This window comes from Coloeus monedula (genome assembly GCF_965178545.1).
Source record: "Coloeus monedula genome assembly, chromosome: 8".
NCBI lineage: Eukaryota > Metazoa > Chordata > Aves > Passeriformes > Corvidae > Coloeus > Coloeus monedula.
In genome coordinates this window covers 33,211,569-33,230,827 of record NC_138788.1, presented here as the reverse complement: position 1 = coordinate 33,230,827, position 19,259 = coordinate 33,211,569, and the positions used below count along the sequence as shown (strand labels likewise).

Genomic DNA, 19,259 nt, shown 5'->3' with positions numbered 1-19,259 from the left:
TGCAAAGATTACATTTTTGTGTGTCATTTAATACCACAGAGACTTCCCATCTTTTGAAATTAATCAATAATTGTTCTGGAAAGGTAAAACCCTTCACACTTTTCTTAATATACTAAATTGAATTGTAAGTTAAATGTCTTGGTCCATAACATATTTTTTAAGGATTATAGGAGTTCAGACTATTTGTTGAACCATTTTTGCACTGGCTTTACCCATGCCAGGACAACAGGGAGTTCTTAAACAAAATCAAGTATCAGTCTACCATCCTGCCCAAACTTGGGAGATATTTTCATAGTTTGCATTATACTATCCTGCTCTATGATTTTGTTTCCCATCCCTACATTGGACTTTCACTCATCCTTTCCATTAGTCCAGCTAAGAGACAGTAGTAGGGCAGAGAATATTTTATTTTGTCTTAGAATTCCCTGGCATTAGTTTAGCATGGTAAAAATGTGATTAAGAAGTAAATAACACTGCTGGCACAACGAGGAGCTCTGTTCACAAATGGCCTCATAGCTCCTGCTTTGATCCTGCTGAGTGTGGCTTCTATTTTAATAGCAATATTTAGCAGAATTCATGGCCATGTCCTGATTTCTGACCTACGGAGTACAGAGAAATATTTCAAATTATCACCTCCAAGTGTTTTCAAAGCAGCACAGAGTGATCACCTGAAAAATAAATGGAATCTCTCAGCAAATTCAGGGATTTAGCCAAACCACTGAAAAATGAGGCTTGTAACATTTCACATGTGAATTCCCTCATGCTGTCTTGAAATCAGAATTAAAAGATAGGTGTGGGATTATCTTAGAAACACTCAACCTCTCTTTTCCTTGAAAGCCAGAAACCATGAGCACAAGGACAACAACGGGCCATATTTCCACTAGGGCACTTTCCCTGGTGCATGGCTGTTCCCAGAAAAACCTAAAACAAAGCCCAGCCACAAACCCAGAGGCCTCTGTAGCAACCAGCAGAAGCCAAGTCAAAATAACACCTCCTCTACCAGCTACTCCAAATGAGTTCCTTTCCTCAAGAAGCATTAACTTTGTGTAATCCCATCCCTCCCTAAAAGTCTGAGTGTGTCCCCAAAGGTGAGGATTTCAGGCTGTTCACTTCACAGCATCCCTATAAAGTAGGTCTGGTAGATCTTTTCTCCCCCCTTCTCCCCGCTGTAGTTCCTCCCTTCCACTTTAAGAGGGCTCCTGTACAGTTTAATTTAAGGGAAACTTTCTCACTAACTCCAGCAGAGCAGAGCAGAGCCAACCAAGCTTTGTCCTGCCACCACCTTCCCATCACTACCAGGAGCAAAGCTACAAGTGAGTCTGGCAGGGAGAAGAGCAAGGTTTTACCATAAATGTAGCCCTAGCTCTTATTCCCCATACCCAGCAAATGCTGAATTGGTTTTAAAATAAATTTCCTTAACAAGTAAGTACTACTATTTAACAGGACCCGTGAGCACTTCTATAGCATTTTACAAATCACTGCGTAAGTATTAATTAGCCTTAATGACTCATATTACCTAATGAGATAATGAAAAACCCTGCAGCTCACAATACCTACTTCTATTTTCAGCAAAAGATGAAATGGATCTTGTAAAAGGATATATTCTCTTCTAATTCCCTTCCTGCATATCCCTGTAAAAACGTTGGAAAGTAATTCAAAGTGTGCAAGTCGTGGCAATTTTTTCCTTCTCAATTTGCAAAGGCTAATGCAGTCTTTGCCACAAAACACAAATACAGACATGTAGTGATAATATTTGTTCCTTAGGAGGCTTTCTATTGAAGGATGACTGGTGTGGGCTCACTTTTTGTTAAGGAAAAGTGGATTTGCTGTCCGATCTTTATGGAGAATAGCAACGTCTTTCTTGCCTTCTTTCTGGGTTGCCCCTGCCAAGGTAATACTTAATGGATTAAGTCTTGTGAAATAAATTCTGTAAATAGAACGTGGACTGAGATCATTTCAACTCATTTCCCCTGCGTCCCCTTCCCGTCCTGGAAGCTGTCAAGCACAAGCAGCCTGGAAGCAGCCTGTTCTCCCAGTGTTAGTCTTGAGTCTCACTAGATGCATAAAACAGCTTGTTTTTCACATACTTTCTGTGATGGTATTAAAAGAAAATTGCAAGGAAAAGAAAAAAAAACCCAACCCTTCTCAATTCCACCCATAGCTATAAACTGGATACAGCTAATCTTGCAAGGGCACCAAACATTGCCCTGTTTGTCCACATTTGAGCACTAGAAACCCATGTTTATGATGGAATTACAGTTGAATCTGAAGGATTTTAAAGAAAGGAACTGAACCAACTGCGGGTTTGTAAACAAACAATATGGTTTTGACGTCAGCCATATCATTTCATGTGCTGGAACTGTTTCTATCATGTGGCCAGTTCCTGCCCCTGAAGAGTATCTAATTTAATTTAGATGTATTCACGATACAGGACAGGACGTCAAGTCCAAGAAACTACAGGGTAACTCTGCAGGAAGGTCTGTGCTGGAAAGATTGTATAAGCTGTACTTCGAAGGAGCAACAGAGACCTTTTGGCTTGAGGAAGAGAGGGGAAAGTTGTGTGCACTGCAGAAGAAGGAAAAAAGAAAGTGAGGGGAAGTGAAGTGCATGGTGTCAAGGGGAAGGACTTTCTTTCTCCTTTAGAAATGAATCAGTTCAAGGTATTTTTCTGCATTAATGCAATCCAAAAAAATCTGCATAACTTTTTCCAGAGCAATAAATCCTATCCACAGCTTTCAGCAGTCCTTCCAACTTTGTTTTCAGTTCTTCTTGGGTTCCTCTCTCTGCTCTTTCTGTACTGGCCTTGCAGACAACCACCATAGAAGATAATTCATCCCAGGAGATTTTCTGTTAGGTACCACTCCAGCATCCATGGCATCACCCACAACAAGCCCTCAGGTCCCGGTGACCCTGGGGGTGATGCAGAGCTCCTGCAGCAGCCCCACTCCCTCCCCTGAGCACCTGGGCTGCAAACAAACACCCCAGTGAGGGGCTGGCACTTGGGTGATGGGAGACAACAGCAAGACATGCCTTCTCTGCTGCTGATAGTGACTGAAATGTGTCTTATGTTGCAGGTATCTAAGGGCACCAACGTGGGATAACTGCTTTTCATACAGGGCATGATTCTGACTGCTAAAAAAAAACCCCCAACCTGGCATTAATTGATTTTAAAGGGATGCCCTGTGTGGTTAAAAAATCGTTTTGGAACCTACATGTTTACCAGCTTGGGCCTTAAATGATACAAATTTCTCTAGAAATATATCCCAATTAACAGTATAACAATGGTACAGTACATTGTCATATTTATTTATTTAAATATTTTTACTAGACAGCATTTTCTACTCTACCAATTCCAGTTCCCCAGGTTTCCAGAAAACCCATTTCCTTCCAGAAGTGGTGTAGAGCTCTGTGCTGGGTACTCAGCTCTGGCTGTACACACACACCCCCAACCAGCATCTTCCCAACACGGCTACCCTGATCCCTACACATCTGGAAGGAAAAGAGGAGTTGGTTCACCTTGCGGTTGTTTCATGCCATGGAATCCTGACTGCTTGTTGAAAAACTATTTCCAATGAAAATGTAAGAGCTTTTTCCAAGGAAAGCGAATGCTTTCTACCAAAAAAATATTTCTCAAAAACTTAAGCTCTGGTTTTAGCCAAAAACATGAGACCAGCCTTAGGTGTAGGATTCAGACCAATACTACAAGATAATCACAGAAGTTATAACCAGCTGAGCTTGGTTATTTACAGTGGAAGGCAAGCTGCAATTCCTTCCTTTGATCTATTTGTTGGCTTCAGGATTACATTTCCCAACCATGCTTTTTAATCACTGTAAACATCAGAGGTGAAGAATTTGGTGGAGCAAAAATTGTCTGCTTCTTTGTGTTTTTGATCAGGCCAGGCTTTGATGCCTTCTCTTTCCCAGTTCCAGTGCCTGAGCTTCATATACGACACCACCACGTGATCTCAGGCTCTGGGATCTGCACATGGAGTGTATTTCCTTGCCTCCATCTCCATCCCCTGAGGGTATACAGCCCCAGGGGTGATGCCATTCCCAGTGAAGAGGGGCACGGTGCCACACAGTTATCCCACAATGGACACTGACAGGCCATGTTGTCAGTCTCTCAGGGACAGCATCCCTCCTGAGCAAGCCTGGAAACTCACACTTTGCTTTTGCAAGACCCCTCACCCATGAGTTTCTCTCTGCAGTGCTGGAAAACCTCTGGAGTCAAGAAACCCAAGAAACAATCACTGGTGGGAATTCATGAAAGATGTGCCAGCACTGTGCAGCAGGGCAGGGATGTCCAAGCTACCTCTGAATGAGATAGCAGGGGTACAGCAGGAGGCTCTCTGCCACAGGATGGAGCTCAGTGCAGGCTGCAAAGCATTTCTAGGAAGATCCACAAATACTCAAGTGTCTGAATCCCATTGCACAGCCTGCACCACCAATTGTGCCTCCAGGCAGATAAACTGCAAAGTGACTGAAAAAAAATCATGTAGGTGAAGGCCTTGATCATGTCTGAAAAAGTGCAATACCCAAGAGACTGAGTGGGGGAGAAAAGAGCCAGCTTTTGTAAAAAGTGAGCATGTGAACTCTGTGGCTTCAATTTTGTCCCACTTACTCTGTTCACCAACTCTACAAAGTGTTTCTCACACAGAAGCGTAATTTTAAAAATACTGAAAAGAATGTGCCAGGATTGGAAGCTCAAGCTGCTTTTACCCTGGGTAAATGGGATGCAAATGCCATGTAAGAGGTTAAATGGCACAGGAAGGATTATTTTTATTTCTAAACCAAGAATGGCCCAATTGGTACTAACAGCGTTGATCTTTCTGACTGTGAAATCTCACAGAATAAAAATATTAAGAAGAGAAATCCTCAGAGTTCTCTTCTACCTGAGCATCATGCACAACCAGAAACTGCTTTACCACAAGAGTTAAAAGTTTTCTGCAATAATGCAACAAATCACTCTATGCAACAAACACAGACACATTCTGTGGCAGCTTCCCCACAAGGTTCAATCTATGGGGGGAAAAAAAAATCTTGATTTATTATATAGCACTTGGACAGTTGCAAATGAAAATTTGCCAAAGATCAGAATAATCAACTCTTTCACCCAGGCAGTTTTTTTATGCAAGAAGAAAGCACAGAATGGGTCTGAGCAAAATAAATAAAAATTCCACACTTTTAACCAACAGAACCTTTTGCGTCATTCAGAAATATTTGCAGACATCCAGAATCTTTTATCATCACAGACACTCTGGCCTTTAAAATTACAACTTTTTCTTTACTGATTTTTGTTTACTGATGGCCTTTAAACTGGTGGATATCTCTAACTTGTGGCATCTCTTCATGTCGAGTCAAATGCAGGAACTTTCAAAGCTGCTCCTTGCTATTTTTTTCTCTTCCCTTGAAACATCTCTCTTTTGCTAAGCTGTCATCTGTGTTAAAGATAGCAGAACCCCATCTACAGCAGCATCCATCACATGAGTCATGGTAACTATGCCTCAAACATCAGTTTTTATCGATTGACTGGGCCTCTGGTGCCAACATGGAAATCTTCCAACCTGGAAAGGGCCGGCTGTTTTAATACAATTAAATACAGCCAGGAAGAGGGCTGCAAATGGAAACATGCATTAGCCATTCATAGCATACAAGCCTCTCTCAGAGCCCAGCAAAGTGCAGCATCCCTGCTTCCCTTGCTTATTTAATTAGCACACAATGAAGGCCACTGAATTTCCCTGCAAAAGGTGTTGCGTACTTTGGACAAAAAAGAAAGGAGAAAAGAAGTTGCTTTTAAGTCCAGTCCAACAAAACAGCTCCTTGGCTAAATGGCACTTTTAATAAAGATGTTTCCAGAGTTTGTTTATTTATCAAAAAGCAGTGTTTCTCTCGGGTGTTTTGAATTTTATTTCTGTGCACAAGAAGGAGGGGAAAAAAGGGCTTTACTAAGCAAGTCTTTCAGTGAGACACCAGATGATGGATAGTCAAACACAGAGTCTCCTGTAAACACAGAGGTAACCAAAAGGTATGAACTGACTCATAATTGTGTCAACACAGGTCGCAGCCCCTTGGTTTATTTCAGCCTTCCTGTTTTTCACAGATTTCTTTTCACACTACACTATTTTTTTTAAGACACAGACTCTTTTCAGTACATCTTAGCGGGGTGCAAAAGCACACACGTTTTTACACCAAAATGTGGGCATCCATACACACATGTAGGCTGTGCTGCCACAATTACAACAGCAGCATTTTCCATCCATAGCTTATGGCTGCATTAAACTAAGCTGTGCAGTCCAGGACTGCTCTAAATCAAAAAGTCCATCCCATTCCTGCCTCTAGCCTTTCCCCAGAGGCTCTTGAGAAGCATCCAGAAAAGAGGAATACAACAAAACCTCAACAGCCTACTGCTCCAGTTCATCCAACCCTCTAAGACTCGCGGCGATTTTTTTTTTAGCCAAAGTGGCAAGACTCTGTCTGATGGAAAATGCTGGGAGGAGGACAGGCAGCAGAGAGGTCTGTGATGAGCAGAACCTGCCTGTAGTTGCCTTGCTCTCTAAACAAATTGAATTATGCTGTAGCCTTTTCCTTGTATAAAGTTTAGAACCATGGTTTGGGTTGGAAGGTTGGAAAGGCCATCCAGTTCCAATCCCCCTGCCATGGGTAGGGACCTTCCACTGAAAGCCCCATCCAACCTGGCCTTGGAGGAAAAAGCCTTCCTGGGCTCTCTATTTCATAACTAGCACTGACTAGAAGGTTAAGAAATTGTTAGGGGAGGGACTGATGTGCAGACACCGCAAGACATTGAATCACCTGCAAGTCCCAGAGCAGCTGAAGGGCCAAGAAAGATGTTTCAGTACATTCCCTGTACCTGTGGAGACACTTGTTCTCTGAAATCCTGAGATCCTTTTAAAGGACTTGCAGAAAATAACAAATGAAGAAGGGTTAAAGCCAGGGAAGTTGTTGTGCCTCAGCAGAGGCAGTAAAAGAAGCAATTTAAGGCCAGACTGCAGTGATCAGCACTTGTTCCTGGGCGTCCATGGAGCACAGAGCCCAGTGCAAGGGATCTGCAGTGGATCTGTCCTGAGCACCTTGGATCAACCACACACACGAAAACGACTTAATGCTACAGAGCCACCCATCCAAGATGTGTCAGACACCCTGTATGAGCAAGGAGACGTTTGGACAACTGTTTGTCTGGGATGTTTCAACTTCAGGTATTTACTGAAAATGGTAGAGCCAGCAAGGACAGGAGACCTTACTCAGGCTGAGCAGTGCCTCATTCCTTGTGTAATCACATCCAGCTCAGTGGGAAAGCGACAAAAATCAGAGTCACAGAACCAGAATTTGGACCTTATTTCCCACTGTGGAAAAGGCAGTTGCTAAAATTCCCAGTTAACAGGTAATCACTGTACTGACTGAAACCAAATCCACCCAGAGATCCCACAATGGCGCTTGCCTGGTTACATCACCAAATCATTCACCAAAAAAAAAGAGAAACAAATTACATTAGGATGAAGCTGACACACACACACACACACACAAAAGCCAGAAATAGCATTTCAGAAGCAGAAATAATTGGCAGAAAATTTTTTAAGACTACTCATTTTAGGACAGCACACCTTTGTAAAGAGAGAGCATTTAATCTGGAGCCATTTTCCCCTTAAGAAACCAAGGCTGACAGAACAATGGGGAGAACTCCCTTCAGAATTTACAGTATATTAAGTCAGATTTGCTTCCAGCAGGTTCTGTACCTTCAGAAATTGGTCAGGCTTTGTATGTTTGTCAACTGGGAAAAACCTATGCTCTGTTCTCCTGCCTTCCCTCTTTTCTTTACCACCTTTTAGCTCTACAACAGAAGGTGAGAGAAGAAAATTTTACTGAAGGAGACCATGAAAAGAGTTACAAAACATTCCACATATTTTCTCTGCATAAACATGCTGTGGATTTCTAATGTAAATAGTGCCAGGGCACTGTCACTCAGACCTCAGGAGTTCACCCCAGTTAGACAAATTATGCTGCCTGTTATCTCAGTTGTTACAGATTCTTGCCTTTCGTTCATTCCTTGCCAGTGGCTGGATTTTATGTGTAGAAGAGAAAAGGAGCCTCAGATGCTGAAGTTAACCTCTTGTGGTGAGACCAGTAATCCTGGGCTTTCCAGTGAAGAATGCAGAAGGAGATAGCTGCTAGCCCTGTCTGCCAAGGCAGCAGTCAAAATAATGCTGAAATTTGGCACGTATGAGCAGGAGAAATGCAGTGCTACAGAAATGGACATTGCAAACTCCCTTCCAAATCTGCAGCATTTGGCCCACATGAACAAAACAAATTAAGTTAAATTTCTTTTTTTTACATGTCCTGTAAAAAACCTCCATAAAGCAGTGTTGTGGCTGTGAAAAGAGGATGTTGCTGCTGAGCAAACCTGCCTGGCAGAAGCAGTGGCTGCTGCTTCAAACACCATATCCAGACTATAATTAATGCTAACCTTCAACTACAGTCAGCAAGTCTCATTTCCTCCCAGATAAGGTGATACTTATTAGAAGGGAATACAGGATGTGATGAGGGGATTCATTTCTGAACATGTTTTTACAGCCAGGACCAGTGTGGCTGGTGAGACTGAGTGAAAGCCCCTGTCCTACATGCCAGGTATTGCCCAGATGTGAAACCCCTTTGGGTCCTGGAGCCTGTGTATGGAAAACAAAGGGCCTGGATGCTGCCAGCCCCAAGCCCTGCCTTGCAAGTGCATCATTCCAGTCTCTCCTTCCTGGTCCACAGCCCCTTTTAGGAACAGAAAACGCTGAGTTTCCCTGGCAGCACCACGGGAGGAATGTGCATTGCATGCCCACCTGTAAACTGATTCCCTGTAATGATGAGTGCCTTTAAGGCCATTCTAATGAGCCAGTTCTGATGGAATGTTTTATTTGTGCAATACTTCCAAAGAAGGGAAAAGCTCTTACCTATTGTTCTTCGGAGATCTTCACACTGGCTAATGTGAGGGAATTTCAGGATTTCCTTCCACTTTTTGCTTTTGCCTTTGCGTTTCCCTCCACCCCCTGCAGAGAGAGAAATACCAGGATTAGATTGCTTTGGGGGCATAGTACCACAGTTCCACCTAGAGTTTACCTGCCCAGTCACAGTTCTTATGGATGCCATTAATAATTAAAGCTGATATATTGTGGGTTGATGCACAGGTAGATCCCTGGAAGTGCTCAAGGAAAGCCTGGATGGGGCCCTGAGAAACCTGGTCTAGCAAAAAATATCCCTGCCCATGGCGGGGGGGTTGCAACTAGATGACCTTTAAGGTCCCTTCTAAGCCAAACCATTTTATGACTACATGATACCGATCAAATCTGAGCTTGTTTGGGCTTAGAACAGACCAAGGAGGTGGCATCTGGCAGAAGATCAGCTCACTAAAAGTTGGGAGTCCAGGCTTGTGGCCCACCAGGTCCAGTTTAGATGACGGGGCTACCTCCAGCATCGCCTCTGCCCCAACCAAGAGTCATTACACACAAACCAAACAATCTCATAAAATTACAGCTCACACCTTTTCAACACAGATATCCACCCCCATTCTGGTTTTGGGACAAGCCCTGATTCTATCCCAAAGGAAGTGCTGAAAACTAAAGATCCAAATCCCGTTCCTGCCATCCCCTCCCACCGCTCGCATTAGGGATCCTGCCGACGCGGCACTACTGCTGCTGTTACACACTCTGGTCACTGCTGCTTCCACAGGAGAACTGTGGGAGAAAAAGAACAGCTTCATGAGGAAAAAATCTCTTATTGGCTCTTTCTTCTGTTCTGCTTGGAGAGGCTGTGCAGTCAGCGGAGGAGGAGTATCCCCCTGGACATGACAGCCCACATGCAGACCGGGATTCTCCGAGTCGCTGTATTTATTGCAATTCAGTCTCTGCACACAAAATCTGATTCACTTGAGTCTATTTTACATGCACTGGCACGCTGAGTGACTAATTCAGAGCTGAGTTAATTCTGTAGAGGGGTTGGTAGAGTCACAGTTGCAGACTGAGAATGTGTTGGGTCCTTCATGACAGCGCAGGCTAAATTAGGAGAGCACTGACTCAAAAGGTAGCAGACCACCAGAGAGAAAACAGGAGCCTCGGAAAAAAATTACAAGTATTACTCTCTGTGGGGCATTTCTGATCACACAGTGTCACCTTCGGCACAGGAGTGCTTCTTTAGCATCTCATCTTTTATTCCTTTGCTTTTGGTGGCCAATGGTTTTGCCATCACAGAGTCTTGAATTATTTTAAACTTCTTATTGACAGGAACTGATTGTATTTTTACAGTATGCAATGTAGAGCAGAGATATCTGCACTGGCCATATATGTTTGGACTATCAGGAGTACAGCCCTGCTATCCTTTCCAGGAATTAGACTGCAGGAAAGCATGGAGAGCTGTGACTGCCTCCCCACCACACAGTATTTTGCAACACAGACGTACCCCTTGTGTCTGTAATGAGTTCTGCTTCAACCTCTTGTCTTCAGTGCATCCCAACCACTGCTGCTGAAGTCATTTCCTTTCCCATCCCTCTGCCCATAGCATCAGAGAGCCTGTCTTGCTCTCTTGGTCTTGCATGCTGAGGGCCCTAAGTAGGCTGCAAGGTGCTGGGAAGCATTTTGTGGGCTGGTGAGAGCACTGCGATCATCTGTTCACCAACTCCTGAGCACATCTGTTCACAGATGGCTCTGCTCTGGCTGCCAATGGCCACAGAAGTTGGGTTCAGCAGCCCTAAGGGTCTTCACTGGCTTTTTTGTCCCCAAAAGCCCAGTCCTGCAATCCTGCACAGTGGCTCCTGCATGCCAGGCTGCCACCTCCACTTGGTCCTCTTTTCCTTCTCTTCCAGGGGCATTTTCCTTCATGCTCCCGCCCTTATGCCTCATCACACTGTACTACACTTCTCTCCCTGCACCCTCCCTTCGCATACTCCTCTGGGAAAGTGATCCTTCCACCAGGAATTCCTGCTTCCTTCTCTCTTCCAATCATTCTCTACAGCTGCATTTTCTTCTCTGAACCATTTCTTCCCTGAACTTTTCTTCTCTGTGTGTTTTCCCTCACACTCATTTATCTTAGAATCACAGAATCCTACAATATGCTGAGCTGGAAAGGACCCATCAAGATCATCCAAGAGTCCAACTCCTGGCCCTGCACAGGACACCCCAAGAAACACACCCGTGCCAGAGAGTGCTGTCCAAATGCTTTTTGAACTCAGACACATTTGGTGCTGTGACCCCTTCCCTTGGGAGGCTGTTCCAGTGCTCAACCACCCTCTGGGTGAAAAACCTTTTCCTGATACCCAACATAAACCTCCATGTGCCCCTCATTTCTGGCTGCTGCCACTGCAGAGACCCACTCTGTGCTTACCAAGGGTCAGACAGAGGTACTGCTTAGGGCAGGCAGGAGCTCTCTGCTCAAGGGATGTGCAGCTGCCTGGGCAGCAGTGCCTGCTCCAACAGTATTTCCAAACACTTCTGGACAGAGGCTGCAGCAGGGATAAGCCAGACGAAACCATCCTTTAGGATGCATCTGCTCAACACTGGTACATCTTCACCCACTGAAGGTCTACCCTCTAAGCACAAGCACTAGTGATTCCAGAGCACACCTGCTTCTCCAGCCATCTTTACAGAAGTCCTCCCAAAAAGGCTGCATCTTTAGCAGCGTCAATCAGTGCAGAATGTTGCAAAATAGCCCTTTGCGGTAAGTGACAGCTCTGAGATTTGTGCAGAGGTGATATGATTCTGCTAAGCTAGGCCAGAACATTTTTAAAATCCATTCAGTGTAAAATATATATTGATGTATTTACATTGGATGATGTATTTCTGACATTAAATTTCCATCAAAACTGGGGAAGGGCTCTGCAGCCCCCAGTTAAAGCCGTGATCAATACAGCCAGCATGTTCTCTCCTCTTTTGTGGCTATCCTCCAAAAATAAGCAGCCTTGTCTGATGAATCATTTGCTCTTAGCTGAGCGTGAAGTAGCGTTACTGCTTTGCTTGTGACGTCTTTATGTTAAAGATTCTGATCAAGTGCTTTAATCGACCTGACCTTTCCACTCTCAGCTTTTCTTGTGGAGCCAGCAGTGTTTGCTGGCTCCAAACGTTAATTCTGGGGGGGTTTGAAGGACATAATGCAGTGAGACAGCTGAGGCAGAGTAAATTGTCTAGCGGAGCTAAAAGCTAAAAGGGGAGGTTTCTCTGAATAGGTCATGGTGCAGGTTGCAGAGGGAAGCTTTTCACACGTTGCTGTGATTGCTGCCTTTGCACCGTCTACTCCGTGCAGGAGGATTTGCGTTCTTCAAGGCAGCTTCTCAGGGCAGGACTTGACAGGTGTGCTATGTTTTAAATGTAAATTCCATCCTGTGGTGTCGGAGGGTCTGACTGCTTTAAAATTTTGCTTTGCTGCTGACGACAAAAGGTGAGCTGCCAGAACAGCACGAAGCTCAGCCCCACTTCCTTGCGTGCACTCAGCAACTCAGCATTTGCAAACTGAGGGTTGGAGCTAATTCTCTAACACGTCAACCAGTCCTGCAGGAAACAAAAGGCATTTGCTCTACATCTTACCTACTGAAAAATACATGGCATTTATCACATCATCTTGTGATGCTACATGGCAAATCTAGCTCTGATCTCTGCCTGCAAGGAGAGAGACATAACCAGAGGCGCACATGTAAAACATCTGCCAGCAGGAGCTACCCTTAGCCTAAAGTGCCCACCTTTTTTTTCCTTCCATTATTCAGCATATAGTTACTCTCCTAACATCAAGAGGAGACAGGAAAATATTATTAAGCCAGTGAGATATTAAGTGACTTGTCCAAAATTACATGAGAAATCAGAGGACAGAGCTGAAGATGAAGCTGAAGAAGCCAAGGCTTTGAGCCTGTTAATTCTGCTAAAGACAGCATCAAGCCATGCTCCTGCTCAGATGATTGAAGATTATTCACAACACAGAGTAAAACATATTGCTGGATGAATTTATTCCAGCACCATGCCTGTAGCATATTCCATTTGTGCCTCATGCCACTGTGCAAGGTGGATTTTAAGGATGGATAAGCTGGCTTCCTACTGCTGCTCTGTTCTTGCCCAAGCTGATAAGCCAGCAGTACACCCCATGCTGCCAGGCCTGGCTAATCCAAGACAGCCAAATATTCCATTCAGCTGTATTAACTGCAACCTGGTTAATCCACAGATCACTGGAGGATGATTACAGCTTCTATCTTCCATTTCACAACAGTACCTGGGTTATCACCCAAGGCCTTCCCAACAACAGCACAGAGCTCTGTACCCTCAGAATGCAAGGCCTTGATTACACAGTGAAAGCAGTGAAACAAACTCCAAAAATATTAAAAGTCAAAAAACCCACGGTTAGTGTCCTATTTCCACTCAAAAGATGTTTACGTTTCTTCTCCTCTTCCTCTTGCCAGCCCTTCTTTACTCTGCCCCATGGAGGTGTTTGAAGCTCTGTGTTATACATGGAATTGCCATATTAGAGTAAGGTCTGGCCAGTACGGGATGGACTGCAGACAGCTTCAGAGGAAGATCTTGGAAAGCTGTTTCTGAAGTATTTGGAAAACATTAAATTTGTTCCAAATTCTGTTAATTGGATATGGCTACCAAAACATGGAGGTGTATTGCTTCCAAGCAATTTCTTTTTCTTTTTTAGCATCTATGCAACTTAGAGGCAGGCTGTTCTTATGATCCTGGCAAACGCCCTGAACTGTTGAATGCCCTCATGTCTCATGTGGGTGTGAATACCAACGATTAACTGTGTATTTGTGAAGGAAAAGAATACTAATTTTAATCTTGTTCTCCTAGAGTGCCTCATCCTAATGAGACAGCATGAACAAAACTTACCAGCCCATCATTTTCCCCTAGGATTTTTCATGTCTAATACATCCAGCATCTAAGGCAAACAGTTTCACCCTTATTAGACCTGATTCATGTAAAAGTTCTCCCAGGTTCACTATTCTTCTTTCATATTAGTCCCACCTACACTCAGCTGCACTAGCAAATAAAACTGGCTTGTTTTCAGAGAATGAAAGATGCTGCTTGCTCTCCACCCTTCATCCTGCCCTTCTTCTCTGGGAAAGCAGAAAACCCCCCCCCCCCGGTTTCATTCCTTAAAGATCTTAGATGATACTCCTGATTAATCTGTGCTTAAAACAAGCACTTACAAGACCATTAGGAACCTCTATGAATCCCTTCTGTCAACCCAATGAAAATGCAAAGAGCATGAGGGCTGGATTCCCAAAAGCCGGTGGGTGTCCACCATCGACTGGGGTGCAGTGCTTCTGCAGACCGGTCTCCAGAGGCTCTCTTTTATCAGATACAATAAAAAGTCCGCTGCAAGCCCTCTGAAGAGAATCACGTTACACAGCTCCTCTTATCGACGCTAATCTGTCCTTATCTCCCGCAGCCTTTTCTGATGAGCGCAGCTCCGAAGAGTCACAGACCATGGTAAGGGTTTTGTGCCCATCTCCCCTGCTGTCACAGAACGTTTGCTCATAATGGTGCTACAAATACCTAAGCCTGACAATCACTGTGCAAAACACCTCACTGCCTTTTGGAAATGAAGAACAGATGTATTTCATGTTTAAGCCTCCAGAACCACACTGATGGGAATTTCACAAGCACAAGCTTCTCCCCAGCAGAGCCAGGCTGGCTTTGCAATCTGGTTACCAGAGGGCAAAATATTTTGTATGCAACTGGCATCTGAAGTCCTATTAATGGTGGCTTACAGAAGTCAGTGTTGATAAACACTTACTGCAGGAATATCTACCTATGATTCAAAGAAGAGGTCAGGTAGTACTGTAAATACTGATGAGAGGCTGAAACATGACTTTAACAACACGTTTTTTATGTTAATAATAATGTTAATAATATGCTTTAGTAACATCCACTGCCCTGAAGGGATAGACAAAGCTAAGGGATTAGTCTTTGAAGAGTGATCCTCAGGGCTTAACTATCATATGTCAAGGCCACTTTGTTACTACCCTAAGGAATATAAAGGCGTCTTTACACAAGCTACCTTTATGCCTGGTCAGAGCACATTGAAAGGACTTAACTAAACTTAGAAAACAGGCCTTTAATTTCCTCTGTTAGTCTCAAGCAGGCATCCCAATTTGTGGCATTGTCCATACAACTCTGCCTACATCCTCCACTGGATATTTTTAATGCATATTTGAGATTATTTGAACAAGTTTTCTTTGGGTTATGTGGGTCAGTTCATATATACTGCTTTTACATTTCACTGCTATGCTAACAAATTTCCCTGGATGCAGTTTAATTTCCCCCTATATAAACACCTATACTTTGTCTATTATGATGTCTCCCTCTTTTATACCTTGTATTTAACTGCATTGTGTTTATCTGCAGCTGATAAATGAGCAAAAAGAGATTGTTGGCTTTTATGCCACAAACAAAAATAATCCAAAAGATACAAAGTCTACTGCAGATTTACAATCTATTAAAAAACAAACAAACAGTAAATCTTACAAAAATAAAGCCAGCTATAATCTAAAACAGTAAAATTAAGAAGAGCCCGAAATTTTAATTTCCTATTCTTGACCTCAAAGTAAACAAGGCTACTGGCACAAACCCAGGCAGTTTTGCTGGGTTTAGAATGCACTGCCATGTACTGGGTGGTTCAACACGTCTGGGGGGCTGTCTGGGGGTTTTTGAGGTATTTTCTCCATCAATAGTGTGGATAACAGAAAAAAAATTGTCACACTTCAGTATCAATGATCACTATGGGAGATCAAGCTTTTGAAAAGAGCTGTTGAGATTCAAGGTTATCACCCTGCTGAAAATATTAAATCTGTCAGTGAACCTTTCCTCCAAACTGGAGTTGAGACCATATTTCAAAGTTCTACAAAATTCTGATTTAAAGACATTAAACCATCTCACTGTGATAACATTTGAGTCATCTCAGTTCTCTAATGTCAAAACATTATCATAGAACATATCAAATAGAGTACTAAGATATTATATCACTGGAACAAAATGGGTATGGCAAATTGACATTCTTTACTTCATTAAAATGATGTTTCTATATTGTCAATAAGAAGGTAGAAAAAGCAAATCATCTTTTCTTTTGAACAGACACTTTCCTGCAAACCTTTAATTTTTGACAAAACTTCATTCTCCGAAAGGAAGATTCTTTTGTCAGAAATGTTCTTAACTGTCACATGCTTTGAAGAATTAAACAAGGAACGTGGTCTCCCCATAGCTGGATGTTTGAGTGACTCTAAATTCCCGCATTTCTTACCAACTCCTTTGAGTTAACTTGCACTGCTGTGAGTTACACTGACTGTAAGAGATCTGCTTCCCATTCTTCCAAAGGAAGAATGCAAATCCCTGCTCCAGAAATCCTGCTTGAATAGGGCTTGATAACATCTTTCCAGGAAGGAACTCCTCTTTAAGCAATGGCTTTTAAACTTATGACCTGTTCTATATATTTATTACCCTGTTCAGCGACAAGCATGCAAGATACCAACCAATGCCTCCAAACCTGCAAATGCAACTTGGGGTGGTCCTGTGCATGGTTAGGATGATGATCTTTGTGGGTTCCTTCTAATTCAGGATATTCTATGAGTCTATGAACCCATCACCCACATACAGACCATGTACTGCCCACACAGGCTGCCCAGAAGGATGTGTAATGCTCCTGGATAGAGCTGCGTACCTCAAACAGCCCAAATGTTCTTAGGGCTGGCCCCTAAACCCAAAATACCTTACAGGGACTCCAAGGTCCTAGTTAGACACTGAGATAAATGACTAGAAATCTAAAAAGCTCTGCTGATTTGCTGATCCATAAGGTGCAGTTCTGATGTTTAGCAACACGAGACAGGCAGAAGGACTTCAGGGAAACCTGGCCCTGGTACAGACAACTACATGGGGCTCAGCTCTCCTGAAAAATACGATGCCAGTTCCAGAGGGAGAACATGCCTTGAGCAGGAAACGATGTGGGTTCTGTCTGTCCCTGTCAAAGAGCTGTGTGGGCTTTTTCTCCTGTAAATAGTTCTGCAGTATCTAAAAAAATAACTTAGCCTCTGTGTTCCTGACATTTGAGTCTTACAAGGAGTATTTCTGAACTGTGGGGAGGAGATCCAGCTGGAGGGGAGGTGAGAATTCAAGTGTTCCTATCAGCAGTCTGCAGCCAAGCTCTGAGAATTATGTTCTATTCTGGTTTTTTACCCTCACCTAAATAAACTCACCAACAAGACTAAAGAAAAGATTTTTGGTAAACGTCATGAAAAATTAATGGCTTAAGACAGGCTCTTTTATTAGGCCTGGCTGACTTATTAGTTCCACCAAATTGGTAGAATTGGTAAAGCTTTGAGATGTTCTGACAAGAACCCAGAAATCCATGTTAAAAATGGTGAAGATTAGGCTGGGAACCTCCTTAGTATATGTGTATGGGCCATACTGCCAGAGCTGTTTTAGGGGAACTTCCCTTTTGTGACACTTCAGTCCTTTTGCTTCCAGAGTCAGCCAGGAAGAAAAGGACAGCATCATGACATCTCAGACTGGGTCACTTTCTGTTTGGGATGAGGACCAGACACATCTTTCTTCCCCATAAAAGCAGGTAAGTACCATCTTCCTTGCTCTCTGTGGTCAAATACCACACCAATTTCTCAGACACATGCATAAAGCATAAATTAAACCCTAGATAGATGAGGAGCCTTCAAACGTGCCATAGGGACAACGTGGAGAGGGGGTGAAACCCCCCTGAGATGCCTGGCTACAATAAGCACTTGCCAGTTGCAGTGGCCACCTGGCAGAGGGGAAAAGGTGTGGGCACAGACATTGATTTGGAGGAAGGAGATTCTTTGTGGATACCAGGGAAAAGGCGTAAGGGGGTGCACAGGACTGATGCAAAAGGAAATGGCCAGCTTTAGGGGAGACTTCCCCCTTACTTAGCTACAAAGCCTGTCTTCGGCCCCATCTTCTCCAGCAACAAGGTACCTACAGCTGCTCTCTGTGGATCTTGCTGGCACAGCCTGCTAGATCATCCCTGAAACCACAGAAAACATCCTCTTTAAAAATCATTGACAGCCCAAGACGTGATGGTAACAGTAGTGCATGCGTCAGCTTTTGGGATCATTATTGTAAAAGGTTACAGAAGGGATTTGGGTTAATGGAGGTAATCTGTGATTATCTGATGCAACAGATTGCTCTGCCAGTGACTCATTCGTTCTGCCACAATATACTGTGGGCTGCAGCTGCAAATAGCGAGCGGGATGGAGCTGGCTCCCAAGCTAAGACTGTCCCTGCTGTTTGGAGAAACCCCTGAAAGAGGGGGTGCCAAGCCATTGCAGGTGTGTGACAGCCTGGCACAGCTTTCCTGAGGGGAGTGGGCTGTCGAAGTGTACTACAGTCACTCATTCATGGGTGTTACTATAGCTACCAGTTGAAGGACTCAACACAAAAAGCAGAACTAAAAAAAAAAAAAAAAAAAAAAATTAGAAGGTAGAAGACAAAAAACAAGGAAACTTGTAGAGCAAAGGCAGAGGGTTCCTCGGATTAGCTAATGAAGTGCTTCAAAAGCACTGACTGAAAAATGAGGCTTGAAGGTTGCATGGTGTAAGCGTCAGATGATGCAAGCAGCTGGCCCAGCTCGGCTGCCTCTCCCACCCACCCACCCACCCGGCCGTCTTAATAAACACAAAATAGAGCTCTGTGCCAGGGATGGATTAACTATTTCCTCATCCTTCACACAGTCCTGCACTTCCACTGGCTCTCACTGCAGCCCTGGGGCCAGAATTAAAACATGGTATTGATTTGGGCCATCAGCCCCCCGAGAGCAGTGTGGCAGCAATGATCCTACCACCAGGGACTCCAGAAGGGAGCAAAAGCTACGCACTGTCATAGCCTGGAAGATGAAGGAAGAAGAATAAACAGCACCAAGCAGCAATCCCACACCACCCACACCTCCAGTGGAAAGCCCCTGCCTCTGGTCTGGATGTCCAAGGTAGCCCAAAGCACCAAAAGCAGCTGCAGCCAGGGATGGACACTTCTAATATGTACATAAATCTAAATAAATGTATGATTCCCACTCACATGCCTTCCTGACAGCCAGCTGTTCCCTTTGCTTGCTGTTATCGTCACTCAGAGATTAATGCCACTGCCTGGGACAGCTTATTAGCAATTTTTATTACAAAGCATATACATTTGGCTGGTGGTGGGCAAGAGCTAAGCTTTTGAGTAAATAAAATACTAGGACAGCTCGCAGGGAATGACAGAGAACAGATA

The 19,259-nt window shown here is 43.8% G+C and overlaps 1 protein-coding gene across 1 annotated transcript in view; it reads right to left on the bottom strand.

Annotated features, from left to right (window-relative positions):
• GRK5 (G protein-coupled receptor kinase 5) overlaps nt 1–19,259 on the bottom strand; it is a gene marked incomplete at its 5' end in the record, with an annotated part of 148,881 nt that overhangs the window by 77,498 nt on the left and 52,124 nt on the right. Inside the window, one exon of the mRNA XM_082286520.1 lies at nt 8,952–9,047. Coding sequence (XP_082142646.1) covers nt 8,952–9,047 — 96 coding nt within the window. The remainder of the gene's footprint in view (nt 1–8,951; nt 9,048–19,259) is intronic.